At 48.2% G+C, this 14,515-nt stretch overlaps 1 protein-coding gene across 1 annotated transcript in view; it reads right to left on the bottom strand.

Annotated features, from left to right (window-relative positions):
- The window catches only part of NEURL1 (neuralized E3 ubiquitin protein ligase 1), a 164,430-nt gene extending 153,740 nt beyond the window's left edge, over positions 1-10,690 (bottom strand). The window contains exon 1 of the mRNA XM_049810056.1: positions 10,387-10,690. Within this exon, the coding sequence (XP_049666013.1) occupies positions 10,387-10,471 (85 nt within the window). The 5' untranslated portion in view covers positions 10,472-10,690. The remainder of the gene's footprint in view (positions 1-10,386) is intronic.
- Positions 10,691-14,515: the final 3,825 nt, after the last annotated feature.

Raw genomic sequence — 14,515 nt, 5'->3', positions numbered from 1 at the left:
ATACTCCCTCACACCTCCTCCCGTGGCTGCCACAAGAACACTGTACAAAAGTTATCTGCAGTCCTCTGTGGGAAAGGGTTATTCCTGTCCGCACACAAAGGCTGCAGAAGGTCGTTTTTAGCTGCCCCTGCTCCAGGGGAGCTTTCGCAGAGCTCAGCCGTCCTCACTGACTTCAGGTGCCCCATGTGAAACGGGCTGGGGAGGGCTCCAAGGAAGGGCCAGAAATGAGGATTTGCATCAGCAGCAAGGCAGGGAGAGAGGGGTGGAGAGGAGGTATCATCCTTGCCACCAGCCAACTCCTTCTCCCATGGGAAATAAGATCAAAAGGAAAAAGAGGTTTTCTCCGTGCTAGCTATGCCTCTGTGAAATTTTCTAGGGACTTTCTGTTGGGTTTGGATCAGGTTGTAGACCCGTGTTGACAGAGCCCGTACGGTATGATGCATCTGGATTATTTATTAGCAAAAGGGATCCCTCTGGAATCAACCATGTAGAGCACCTTATTAAAACATGTCCCGCTCCCTATCTGACCCAATGGAGTTGGCATGAAGAAGTTCTCACCACACCCTAAGAAACACCGCTGGACTGCAAATTATCATTATGTCCCTTGTCTCAGTTCCTACATGGCCTTATCTAAACTATGTCATAAATCTTCTGGGTTTTATCTGAACTCTCCTCCTCCTAGTGACAGTCTCTACTTCTGAATAATGTTGTCTCCATATGAACTACAAGGGGCACAGCGATAATGCTCCAGCAGAAGCAAGGGAAGCAGTGGGAAAATAGCTAAAAGCTACACTGAACTGTTTTCCTACTTGTAATCTTCTGTCATATTCTGAGTTGGAAGATTAGATAACAAGACTATTTATAGCTGCATTGCTGGGTGTGGATCACAAAACCTTTATTGTAAGACCACGGCAAGTATGAAATTTTAATTTTGCCTGCCACTTCCCTGTGTCATTTGCAGCAAAGCATTTTTTTCTTTCGCAGTGGGGTCATTAATAATGGATGTAGCACTAACATTTCCAAATTGGGAGTTTACCCTCAGTCTGTGTTCCCACCCATCACTTGGTAATTTGTCCTCCTTGGCTTCGTGTTGGACTGACAACCGGAGACTGACAATATCTGCTGAGCCCCCAAACACACATTGCGTGGGCAAGAGTGACCAGAGCTCGCTCTACTCGCTGCTACAGGTCCCACCTGCAGGACTTCTCCGGTTGAAACCTCAAACTGCTTTTTAATCTCTCTGCTAAGTCCTCCATTGCATGCCAATAGGGTCCGAGAACAACTATCCAAAGGAGATGCGCTGAACACCAGATGATCTCCACAGGCCAGGAGGCTCCCAGCAGATGGTGAGAACTTTCTGCCACAACTAGCGCAGGGCAGATTTCAAGTGGAGGAGCAAAGCTCTCAGCTGCCAGTACTTATCACTTGGCATCTCAACTCTAAACCTTTAAAAATAAAAGGTATTCACGGATTTAAATAGGGACAAATTTTTGCACCTTTATTTTATTTTATGCCTACTGAGGAACGTAATTGTTGAAGGGTTGTACTGTTAAAACAGGTACACTAAATTACATACAGAGATGGGAGTGGGAATGTAGAAATCCAGTACTAACGTCAGAGGTTACCCACGTCCCTTATAATGTGTTCGCTGGATTTTTTAATAAAGTAAATTATTTCAACTACTCCTCTTTCTGTATTTGCTGAAACGCTGCAACATAATTAGTGAGGCACATTTCCTCTTTTCCATTTTCTATCACATCTATTCAAGTGGCTCACTCGCATATTACACCGATTCTCTTTGCAACATTTACAGTTGTTTGTATCCTGTCTTCTACAGTGACTCAATATTTCTATGGGAAACCATCTCTTCTTACCTAGTAAATGCTTGTTAAGTACAAAAACCAGGCATCATCATGGACAAAAATGATCCTGCAAGATAGATAGATACTTAAAAACACAATGGCACCAGTTGCTCAAATCAAAGAAAACCTGAGAAATACCAATACAATTAAATGCTATATTAAACAGGTATCCCTTAAGGAGGAGATTTCAGCTAACCTTCTGATGAAGAGTTGGAATCTGGATGGTAAATAAGCTCTGGATCTACAGCTGCTTGGCTTATCTGGCAAATGCCTCTCCAGTAGCAAGTTAAGACTCTAAGGCTAAGCTTTACATTAGATGGTGTTGATGAGCAGCAGAGCACAAAACACAGTCACGTCTCCATCCAAGTAGCAGTTAAAGGGAAATCAAGCAGAGCTTATGCCTAACAGAGGATAAAAGATGATCAGTGGGGTTTTTAAATCGTATGTTGACATATGGGAAGTCAATGTAAATTAGAATGAATCAAGCATAACATGATCACGTTTCTTCTGACTGGGTCAGGGCGCGAGCTACAGCTCTGAAGTAGGGTGAAGCCAGAGCCATGTCCAGACGGGCTGCTCGCAAAGACTTTCACGGTCCCACTCAGCTCCCCAAGTAAGAAAGCAATGCCCAAAAAGTGCCCCTGATTAATTCCACTGGGAAAAAGGATCCCAGATTTCCAGCTTTGCTCAGCATCCCATAGTCCCTTGTCTCTCCAGAAGCCAGGCTCCTTCTTTGTCACCCCACTGGCTAGTTACTGACACTGGCACTGGCTAGTTACAGAGCTCCCTAGCCATTGCTTTGCTGAATTGATCTTCTCAAGTCCTGATGCTAGACATAGGATGTGTTCTGGCCATATCATAAAAACGATCAGATCAACAGTCAGTAGGGGATCCCTGCATAGATCCATGCACATGTGTGTAAGCCCATACATGCAGGAACATGTAGAAGTGTTGATGTTACCAGTGTGAAACCCAAATAGTTAGTATGAAGGAAGAAAGAGAGGGAGGAGATTTTGCAAGCAATGCCAGTACTTAAGAATTTATTTTGTCTAAAATTTTATTACTGTTTTAAAAAAAAAAATGTTTACATTAAGTGGGGGTTTTTTAAACTAAAAAACCTGCATGGTATTTTATCTCTGAGGCTGGCTGAGAACTATTAACATTTACTTTCCAGAGCTTTGCATAAAATAGCCCCGAGGTTTAACCTGACAGTCTTCTGAGAGCTGAGAATCCTTCCAATGCTTCAGCAAAGAGTTGAACTGAGGTGGACTAATGGAGAATTGTATAAACATAATACCACCATGGCATCCTCCACCCCATAATTTTAAAACACAATCCTATTTTAATCCTGTAACTGGAAGGCCAAATAATCAGTAGTATAAACATGAACTAGAATCTTATATACAACATGCTTTTATCAGCTAGAGATCCCCAAGAATGAGTGAAGATTAAAATCTACTCCACCTCAATTTTAACCACATAGTTGCTTCAACCCAGACCTTAGTATGGGTAAGTATCCAAGTGCCTGCCCTCCACCCCAGCAACACAACTAGCAATACCCTAGTTAGCTAGGTTAAAACGTAGCTCAGGCTCATGTATACATGTCACAGTCACAGCAGAAACTTTAACCATCGCCAGACCTTAAGTTTCAGTTGAAATTCAGCTCTTGTCCCCAAAACTACTTCGGGATTTGTCAATTTGTGGCACAGAACTGAGCACCTGCACAGTGCTGTGATTAAAGTAAGAAACTACTTTGGGATTTGGCAGTTCACAGCACAGTGCTGAGCACCTGCACAGTGCTGTGATTAAGGTTAATCTTAGATCAACAATTCCTGGGCGGAGACAATCCCAAAATACCGGCGTTGCAGACCCCACTCCTCGGGACAGTTCAGAACTGGATTACTCAGATGTCCTAAAATTTCAAGGCAGACCAAGGCAGAGCATGTGTGGATCCCCAGCTTGAAATAAGTAGCCACCATGAAAGTATGCACCGTAAGTAAAACAACATGTACTTATGTACTTGCCACGGGCAACAATTTCAGCGATGCAGAAGTAGCTGGTTCCTGCAATTATCCTAGCAGCAGTAGGTAAGAACAGCTGCCAAATCTGAAATCTTCCAAGCCTCTGTATTAGAAATCTTCGCAGGTATGGGGATATCCACAAAAGCTGCTATTTCAACAGTCTAAGAAACAAAATGAAGCGGGTGCTACTTAGGCCTCTATCATGCGGGAGGTCAATGTAAGCAAAGAAAGAGAACCAACCTGCTTTCTCTTACGCCAAAAAAGAGCCCACAAATGCAAAAGCACCTTTATTTGTCAAAATCACAGAGTGCAGGAGACGCAGCCTCATCCAAGAAAGCTTGCACAGGGACCTCGTCACAATCCCTACTGTGTCCCACATAAAGCCTGGACGGTCTGTGCAAGACTTCGAGGCTGCCATGGCAATGAACCACTCTGTAAACACAGGGACATTCATGAAAAAGAGGATGGATCCATCTAGAGACCAGCCAACACCAGAGCAGGCTTTATCCCTCCACCTACCACTGCAAGGTCTGAACAACCCAGCTCCAGCTTTAACTGGTTTGGAGAAGCTTTAAGTTCTCATTTCAGCATTATCCTTATCAGCTAAACACAGGTAGCCTTAGGAAGACGCCCTTGGGAAGTACATATGAGCAGGGTGACCGTGTGGTCTTTGTATGTAGCAAACTTCAAAGGATTCCTCTTTCACGACCTCCTCCAATCTCCCGTAAAACTGGACCCATTTTAGCGTCCATAACATCCACTATTAATGAGCTCTACAGAGCTACTAGCCACTGCAGATGGCTACAGCCTCCTTTTGTTCCAAAGGAGCTGGAATCTACCAGCTTTATTTGATGTCCTCCTAATTCTTGTACTGGAAGAGACAGTGAAGAGTGCAGCTCTGCCCCTTCTCTACATGCCAGTCATTTCCCATCCAGTTGTCCTTTTTTCCAGAGGTAAGAGTCCTAGTTTATTCAATCATTCCTTATATAAAATTAATCCAGACTTCTGACTGTCCCTGTTGCCCTCCTCTGAACCTTTTTCAGTTCTCCTGTATCTTTTTTTAAGATGGTGGAAGGCGAAGAACCAGAACTACACACAATATTCAGATTTATACAACAATCTAGCCATGGCCTCTGTTTTCTTCTGTTTGGCTTCCCTTATAATTTCTAGTATTAGTATTTCATTTGGTTTTTTTTAACTGCTACTGAGCCTTGCACTAACATTTTCAGCTCAATCACCCCACTGATGTTTTTGTTCCTACTGGTTTTCAAAAGTAGCCTTTCTTGTCCTTGAGAAATACAGAGCATCACCTGTGGGCAAACCACCACATGATATCCTGGGAAATTTCTGACAAGCTGCAGCATTACCTGCTCCACCAACAGGCTTCAGCGCCTTATGAAAAGGACAATGGGAAAGGGAACATAAGATCGATAAATTGCTGTGTTTGGAACACCGAGCAATTTTAGGCAGTTTAAATGCAATAAATCAAAGTTCAGTAGCTTGGGAAAAAATCTAGTGCTTGGGAGAAGGTCATATAAACCTGAGAACCTCAGGCAGGAAAAGCTTTATACCTACAACCCAGGCACACTGACACGTCAGAGGGCAAACAAGCACAACCCAAGACAGAATGAAAGCAGGAGGTCAGGAAGCAGGAGGCATCCTTCACCGCCTCGAGTGATGAAACTTCTGACTCTCTAAGGCTGGAAGAAAATTAAATAGTACTTCAAAGAAGAACCAATTGTGACAACAATGGGAGCTGAGGTTATCTCACAGCATCACTACTGGCACCCCTCCCAGTGCACTGCTTGCACCCCACCTTCTCATCCCCATGATCATCAGCTGCTGACACCCTTTTACTCCCCACTTAGTTTTATCTAGAGAGCGCACAAAATGGAGCTGGCAGCAGGATAGTCTTTCCTATCAACAACATACAATTATTGAAATGCCTACACCAGGCAGATTACTATCTTCTGCATGTATTTCAGAAGCTCATAAAATACCAGTGAGAGGAGAAAAAAGTCCCACGTATTTATGTGTCAGTGGGATATAAAGTTTGGAACAGCAACTGCAACAATGCAGGCAAAGACTGTATAATCCCCCGTGGGCCAGGAAAAGCAGCAAAGCCCCTGCCTCCTTGGTGAAGTGCTGCGCAACAGGCTGTGTTTCTGGGGGCTTGCAGCCAGAAAGGCAGTCATACCCTCCAGCAAACCGCTGCTGACTGACTTCAGGTTTCCTAGCAAAAGAAGGGACTAAGAAGAACGGTCCTGCCAAGCTGCCAGCCTGTTTCATGCGATACCCTGGAGATATAAACGCCAAACCATCCCACAGAGATCACCCAGACACATGAGCAAGCGCTGTCTGTAAGAATGAGCAGTAAGTACAGGGGACCATGGAAGCACCCAGCACAACATGACTCAGATCTCGTTGGGAGCCTCCAGATGCCACTGTAATACAAATAATAAAGAATAACCCATGAGTAATCAGCCACTGCTGAAAAGAGGATCTCTGACTAGCTCAGGCTGTCTCTGTAACATAGTGCATGCATGCATTCTTTTGCATAAATATCATAGGTGCATTAACCCGTGAGAAAACCAGCCAGAAGAAACCCTGCTCACTGTCACTTACCATGGAAAGCTACCTTCCAAGGCAAGAGGAGGCTCAGGAAAGAGCAGCACACCTGAGTAGGAGGCTGGAGGAAAGGATTCAAGAGAGGAGGCAGAAATACAGCTTTTACAAGGTAATATTGATCTGCTGTCCACAGAAATGGCTAAACCTTCTTGAAGCTGAGGACATTGGGGCAAGTGAGAATAAAGAGCTGCTTGCCCACAGAGCACAGGAGATGGCATTCAGATCCTGTGCCTCACCTCTGAACTAAGGGCTAGCAAAAACTGCATTTCTAGCATCCCAGACCAGCAAATCTGGGAACTACACAGCAGCCCTAACAGGGTACACGGCCCACACATCACAGTAGGAAGAGTTAAACGTATTCAGCAAGGCTGAGCAGTAGCTAAGGAAGGAATGCAACAGCCACAGACATTTGGAAGATGTAACACTAGGCAAGGAGGGTAATTTACTGAGCTACGCCAGGATTAAAAAGGATAATTAAGAGAGGAGATTGAATAGACTATCTTGGAAGAACCCTGGGGTAGGAAGATGGGTTGAACTGGGGATGTATGTCTTGAGAAATAATAGAAATCTCCTGGGTTGGAACAGTTCAAGCCAGACTGCCCTGGCACTAGTAAATAAGCAGTACACAAAGCCACTGATGCAAAGGTTGATCTTTTTCATCACAGAATCCAGATTAGATACGGCTGGACTTTTCCCACTCGGTTCCACTCCAAACAGCCCATACACACCTTGTTTGATAGTTATCGCAAACCATATTTCAGAGAGGTTGGACAGCAAAAATTTCCTGGAGTTTATCTGGCTGCATCATTAAGGAGATTGTTACCAGATAATCATAATCTTTTGCTCAGCTTTAGGAAAGTACACAATGGATCACCTTCCGTCAGCCCAGAGAAACAGACACGTCTGGGTTATGGGAAGGGAAATACTCACAGGAATGCTGAAAATAATCTCACTTCAACCTCCCCATCATAATATCACCAAGTGACAACCTCCATCCAACCACTGGCCATGGCTCTAAGATTAACAGCCACATCAGGACTGTGGCATCTGATCAGCTGTGGTCCTGGAGGACCTCAGTTTCCACTGAGTTTAGTTTTCCCTGTGTCCAAACCAGCCAAAGCCAGCAGACACAACTGTGTCACCAAAATCTGGATTAACAATCCAGGCATGACATAATGCTTTGGAATAGGTAATTCCAAGGTGCTCGTGTCTAGCAGTTTCTAGTGAACAGCAACGTGAAGTCCTTTTTTAAAGGGCTGGACATACTAGATTTTAAGGTACTGTCCTACTCTGAAAGCAACTCTAAAATCATCAGCCCAGGATTCCAGGTTTACTGTTGCAGGCAACTTCAGTAAGGACCTGCCTATTTCAGCTACCTGGTTTTAAAACTGCAGCTGAAGTCTGCGAATCAAGTTGGGTGGTTTCCTTTTTATGCACAACCATCAAAAGCAAAGCAAGTATTCTGCCAGGCATGCCAGTCTTTAATGATATTTCTGTGTTATGCCTTCAATACCACCAAAAGCATCACATAGTCTTTAGAAGATTTATTTAACTAAAATGACCATTTTTAGCAGGACTAACAGAAAGGTATAAAAATTTTCAGTACATGTGGGCAACATCTCTACTATGTACACAGGTCTTATAAAGCAGAGATGAACTTGTAAGGTTCAGGGCCTGACTTCAGAGTCCCCAGACCACCTTGGGAAACTTAATGCCATCATAGCTTCTTCTTTAGCAAGAATGAGCCTAAGTCACCCTGGCACCAGGTTAGGAAGAAGTCGTTGCAAAAGGAAAGTACTAGATGGTGGCCAAATTGATATATCAAAGCTCAGTATCCCTAACACTGAGCCAGACACTGAGGGAAGAACAACTGGGGACCTTCAATTAAAATACGCTTTACAAAATGTTAAATGGCAGATATGTAACAAAACTGTGTGACATTCATACTTTTGCTGCTATGCCTCCAGACCATTTTACAGGAACCTGTCAGATGCAATCAGACTTGTTTATTCTGCATTTAAATGTAAAACCTGAGGCAGTCTGGTTTCAAAAAAGACGGAAGAGGCACATATTGTCCCTGGCAGTTGCTTGGTTTTTACAACAAAGACAATGCCTTGTTAACTCTTTACTCCAGATCAAAATTATTTCAGTGCTCTGCTAAATTACAGACTTGAGAACATTTCTGCTTGCTGCCTCAGCACAGGTATAAGTTTAATTAAAATGGAAATTAAAGGAAGAAAGAAAGAAACAAAGTGCCATTAACACATACCCCACACACCCCCAAAATCAGGTGATTCATACAGAGCATCTTCAAAATCTCACATAAGCCACTGATAATGGATTAAGTGGCAGTGTCCCTTCTGGCTCCAGTTTATAAATTCTTATCTGCTTAGGGTTGCTCCAGAAAGATTTCCAGCTGACAGCATGATTCTTAAGAGACAAATCCTCCCTGGCAGTTTGCAATTGCATACCAACTACTACAGCATCGCGTGTGCCTTCATGTTTGCATTGATAGAGGATGATGGTTCACCATTTAGGGTTCAGCAACCCCCTCCTTGTGAGTCTAATTTTAAGCACAGCCACTGTCTGGGCTGTTTCTGACTGACTTTGTCCATGACAGAGCAGTAAGCATTCATAATGTCTCCTTGCATGGCCATTAAAAAAGCCATGATATAATCACCCTCAGTTCACACAGCTGTTCCGACTCATCCAAGTACAGAGGAAGGGAGCAGAGAGGTGTAGCAGAAGAATAATGCGAGTATCAGAAAATCCTTCAGTATAACAACCAGTTGCCCAGCTCATCATTAACCGTTTCCACTCCCCTAGACCATGCCAAAGAAGTATCCGAAAGCTCAGTAAAAATGAGGATGAACAGCAACGTTCCTATTTTCCATGCCGGTGGCTGCAAATTCTGCAACGCACTGGAGAAGCTGCAACAAGTTTTGATCATCTGAAATGGCTGTGGAAGCAGCACCTTCCCTCATTCCCTGCTTGCAGAGAGATGTCTGACATCTTCTACCCCCATCATTCAGCGCTTTGGCTGTGAAAATGCTTAGTGAAGACGTACCCCGGTAGTGTTGAATATGGCGTGTACTGCTGCCCAAGAAAATCTCTTTCAAGAATGACAGGTTATTTTCCGCTACTACCCTCCCAGCTTACAGCGAAAGGGCGCAAAAAAGGGCAGGGACAGAGGGAGACCTTGGGCAGTCACTCCCGCTCGCCTTACAGAAGTCATTCCCATCCGATTTGGTCCCAACACCGCCCCAGGATTTCAGAAAGGGGATTTCATCCTCATGAGGAACAGAATAACCACGTAAACTGGACAAGGAGCCCCAAATACCCCCTGCCCTCCTCCAGACAGGACTGACAGTCGCAGACGCATTCCTGAAGCACCCAGGAAAGACGCCAAAGCAAAGCTTTTTCGTTCACCGAGAAACGCGTGGGGACTCTTTGGTGGTCCAACTCCTCCAGCACGTTGTCCCTTGCCTTCCCGGGGTGCCTCTGCCCGGGGAGACCTGTGCACCCATCAGCCACCCATGGGCCACCGCTGGGGAAGAAGCGGCAGGGCCGGGAGCAGGGCAGGGGGCCCACGCCGCCAGAGGGCATGGGGGGCCAGGCACGGAGCCATCCCACCCCGGGGTGCCCAAGGTGCCCGGGATGTCTGTCCGGCGGGGGCTGCTCCGGCTGCTACGCGTGCCTAGGGGTCTCATCCCCATTTGGGGTCCCGGGGGTGCCCAAGGTCCGTGTCCTGCCTGGGTGCCCACCCCACCTCGGGGTGCCCTGAGCACCCATCCCGCTCCGGGCTACATGTGTGCTTCGGGAGCCCCGTCCCGCCGGGGGTCCCCGTCCCGCCGGGGGTGGCGGCCGAGCCGTACCTTTGAGGTGGTGGTGGCGGGCGCGGTGCAGGCGGCCCTGGCCGCCGCGGGGCAGCGCCGGGATGCTGGAGAAGCGGCTCCCCATGGCGGCATCCGAGCCGGGCCGGGCGGCACCGCGCAAGGTCTCTCCCCGGGGGCTGTGGCGGCGGCGGCGGCGGGGGTGCCGGGCAGCGCTCCGCCGGCGCCTCCCGCGCTCACTCTGACGCCGAGAGCCCCGCTCCTGCCCGCCGCCCGCCGGGCCCCATGCCCCGCGGTACCGCCGCCCTCCGCGGGGCCGCGCCGGCTCCGCTCGCCTCCGCCGCGGCTCGGTACGGCGGGGCGGGGCGGCGGCACCGCGGCCCCCCCCCCCCCCCCCGCCGCCGCCGCCGCCGCCGCCGCCGCGCCCCGGCGCCATGGAGACAGTTGTTCCGCCCTGAGGGGGGGGGGGGGGGGGCGCCTCGCGCCGCCCAGATGTGCCACCGCTGGCGCGACAGGTGGGGGCACCCGGGACCCTCTCCCGCCCCCCCAGCTCGGTCCCGGGCACACGGACCGGGGCCCCGCGGGGAGGGCGGCGACACCGCCCGGCCCCGGCTCCCCGGGGCCTCGGCAGCGAACACGGGCGGCCTCCCCCCGCCCCGAGCGCCGTGCAGCTCGGGCTTCCCCGCGGACGACACACGGCGAGGGGCAGCCGCGGGGTCAGGGGCATTATTCCCCTCCCCAGCCCACGAGGAAAGCACCTCGTGGAGCGGCGCACCGCCACCTCCCTGGGAGGATGCTGGGCTGGACCTCCCTCACACCTGCGGGCCCGAAACCCGCTTCCCCAGACTCCCAGCAAAGGAAATTTGCGGCTGACCCCGGTATCCAGGCCCCTCAAAGAAGCCGCATCATGCACGAACATCCACCCAGGCAGACGTGCTACGCTGGGATGCAACCTTCCTAGAGCAGCGAGGATTCTCATGAAGGCGAGTACGTCAGAGCGGCGCTCAGGGGAAGGCAAAGCAGATGGGTAAGCAGCTCCTTCTCCAGCCCTGGGGCAGGCGGACAAGAAGGCAGATAGTCAGGGGGTGAGTAGGTCCCTTACTGGTCCCCAACCCACCCAGCAAGGTGCGTCGTTGCCTATGCCCACCACTTTACTTGGCCTGGTGGCTCAAAGCGGTGAGGAGCTCCAGCCAAGCTCAGGGAAGTGGGGTAGACTAGAAATGGGGCGAAGGGAAACACTTTGCTGGCAGGTCTCCTATGAAGGGTCAGGAGCTTGTACTGGTGAAGTGCTGGCGTGGGGCACTGCCTGCACGTATGGCTTCTGAAAGCTGCTGCAGTATAACCACGTCCCACACAAACTGGGTCTACCCAGTGTGGTTGGAGCCCCCTGTGCAGAGATGAGCCTCCGCACAGCTGCATATTCATGAGCATCCGTGCTGTACAAAAACTGACCCATACCTGCACAAGCCATGTCCACATGGCTCTGTCTCTTGCCGTGAGGGAGAAGGTCCTGTGTTAATACCATGCCTGTCCACCACCAGACGTGGGGCTCCTCTCCGCCTTGGCCACTCTGGAGCCTCCCGCGCCAGTGAGCTGCTCCAGGGAAGCAGCCAAGACCATACAGGGCGGTGAGGTTCCCCTTCTCCTCACTCTGGCAGCACCTCAGCCATCTGGGGATTTCTGCTGCGATGAGCACAACCCAGGACCTGGAGGAGTTCAGCTGGTACCACATTAAAATAAATCCACAGCTGATGGTGGTCTACTGCATGTTTACATTACCTTTTTCTTTAAAGAGGACGGTAGGTTCTGGAGACACGCACATTTTCAAGCTTCATCTGCAGTTTCAGTGAATGCTGAAGACTGAGAGCAGCTCCAGTTCAGCTATGTCATGGCTGTAAAATGCCTTTTTCCTTCCTTCTGTTGAACAAAAATTTAACGTTCAGCTTCCTTGCAAAAGGTGGTCTTGTCCCTCTGTCCATCCACCTCCACCCTCCTCCTAGTAAATGTAAGAAAAGCCCTTTCTGGTCAGCAAGCACACATGAACATTTTCACCTTGAAAACAGTTACTGCCACGACTTCCCCACCCAGAGAGCCAAAAGACCCACTGTTCTCTGAAACCACTCAAGTAGATAACTTTCAGAGAAGGGGAAGCCTTCTGAGGTTAAATAAGGCTTGCTAAGAAACATCAAAAATCTCTACCAAAATCTGATGCTGCAATCAAGGCAAGGATTTCTCTTGGGGTGTGTGATGCAGGAGGCCAGGCTGAGGAACCGTTACCATCCTGCCCAGCCTTAGATTGCAATATGGGTGAGATATGCACCATGATTTTGCATCCTTTCTCATCCTCTCAGAAGCTGAAAGGGATGACCGTGCCAGTCAGAGTGCTGCCATGGTAGCGCAGGGCTTGAACTCTGGCTCAAACACAAGCCTCTCTATATTTGGTGCTGCCAGTATATTGGGTCCTGCTCTGGCCCCATGGTAAGTCCTCCAGCTGCCTCCACAGGCAGGGAGCTTGTGAACGGAGGTGGGACAGAGATTGAGTGAGACCGAGTCACATCTTTATTTATATCTTTTGTGAACATTGTATTTCCAGCCAGCTCATTACAGTGAGCCCACAAAGAAACATGGGACTGGAATGGCCCTTAGGTGGGCAACTCCGGTTCCTCATCATACAATACCTTCCATCCCACTGAACCTAATTGTTTGCAATGGACAAAACAAAAAAAAATCCCTGTTCTTTCTCCATTCCTTTTTTCTAATTTCTCTCTGTGCCTGCCTTTGAATTGTAAGAGGTCTTGAATAAGGACCGTCGCTTTTCTGGGAAGCTTCATGTTTTATGTGGCAGAAAGAGGTGTCAGCATAAGGCAAATGATAATGGAAAGAGGCATCTTTCCATTGTACAAAAGAGATCTTGAAAAAGGAAAAGTACCAGAGTTTTGGACTGGAGGCATAGGGGACAGACATATAATAGCACAGGGAACACTTCTGTGCAGTCATCCATTAAATTACAGGCACTCACGCGTGCATCATGCATGCTGCTAACTATGCCTTGTGAGATACATCACTGCGCGGTAGACCCGCTCCCAGAAGGACCAAGTGCTTTCTGCTTCTACCAAATCCACTCTGAGTTTTAGACACCAGGCATCAATTTAATCTTGGTACCGTAGTATGAATATTAAACTATACCCTGCACGGCTGATAGATTACGTGCTCAACGAGCTCCCTTTTCACCTTGGAGAACTGAGGTAAAGCATAGTTACATCAGTGAAAGGAGGAAGCCGTATAGATCTGCCTTAGCAACATGCTCAGCTTCTGTGAAGGATGGGCTTCGCTTTGCTTGACACCCCGGCCTGCAGTGAACACCATGGGGAGGAATGCAAAACAGCACCAGGGTTTTGCTGTGATCCTATCTTGGTTCACTTTATTAAAGAGTCTCTGAATTTGCTCCTGACACTGGTTGGAGAAGGAGTGAGAAGGAGGGGCTGCCTGCTGTCCTTGCCAACTTATGTCAGCTTTTCCCGCAGAAAATGTTGAGCAGGGTGAGAAATATGCTCTGTGATCACAGGGGCTCTTGACAGACAAAACAGAATCACACTGATTCTGGGTTTTTGCCTTTTTCCTGTGCTGTAGCAACAGGGAGCACTGAAACAGCTTGCCAAAACTGCAGGGCTTTCATGCCAATAAGTCAGGACGTTCCTTGTTTCTTAGTATTAGTGATATCAATTGAATTGGCTAATTAGGGACACGCAATCTCTTGGTATCAATCCTGTCAGGTAGTGGGGGTCTGGTGAAGAGAGTGTGCTGCGTGATAGAGCAGGATGAGTTTGCACTGAATTACAATTCCTCTCCACCTTCTGTATTTGTGCGTGGGCAGCTGACCACCAATTTGTAATTTGTGCTTAGAAGTCGATAGAGACAGTGCAGTCAGTCCATCTTCATCTGAAATGAGCATCAGCGCCGGGAAAGGTGCTAACATCATGACTATCATTATGAACAAACACAAGGCACTGCACAGTCCCATCATCTGCTCGGGGAACAACGTCTACTGCTTGAAGTCTCAACAACAGCCATGAATTCTCTATCCGAAAGCCAGGTGCAAGGATGAGCTCCAGCTGTTCAGCTCAGGCATATGTGAAAGAGGAGAGAGTCAGGATGTGGAGGAGGATTCGTG

Source organism: Accipiter gentilis, chromosome 9 (assembly GCF_929443795.1).
Source record: "Accipiter gentilis chromosome 9, bAccGen1.1, whole genome shotgun sequence".
Classification (NCBI taxonomy): domain Eukaryota; kingdom Metazoa; phylum Chordata; class Aves; order Accipitriformes; family Accipitridae; genus Astur; species Astur gentilis.
The sequence above is the reverse complement of the archived record's forward strand: the minus strand, read 5'-3'. Positions and strand labels throughout refer to the sequence as shown.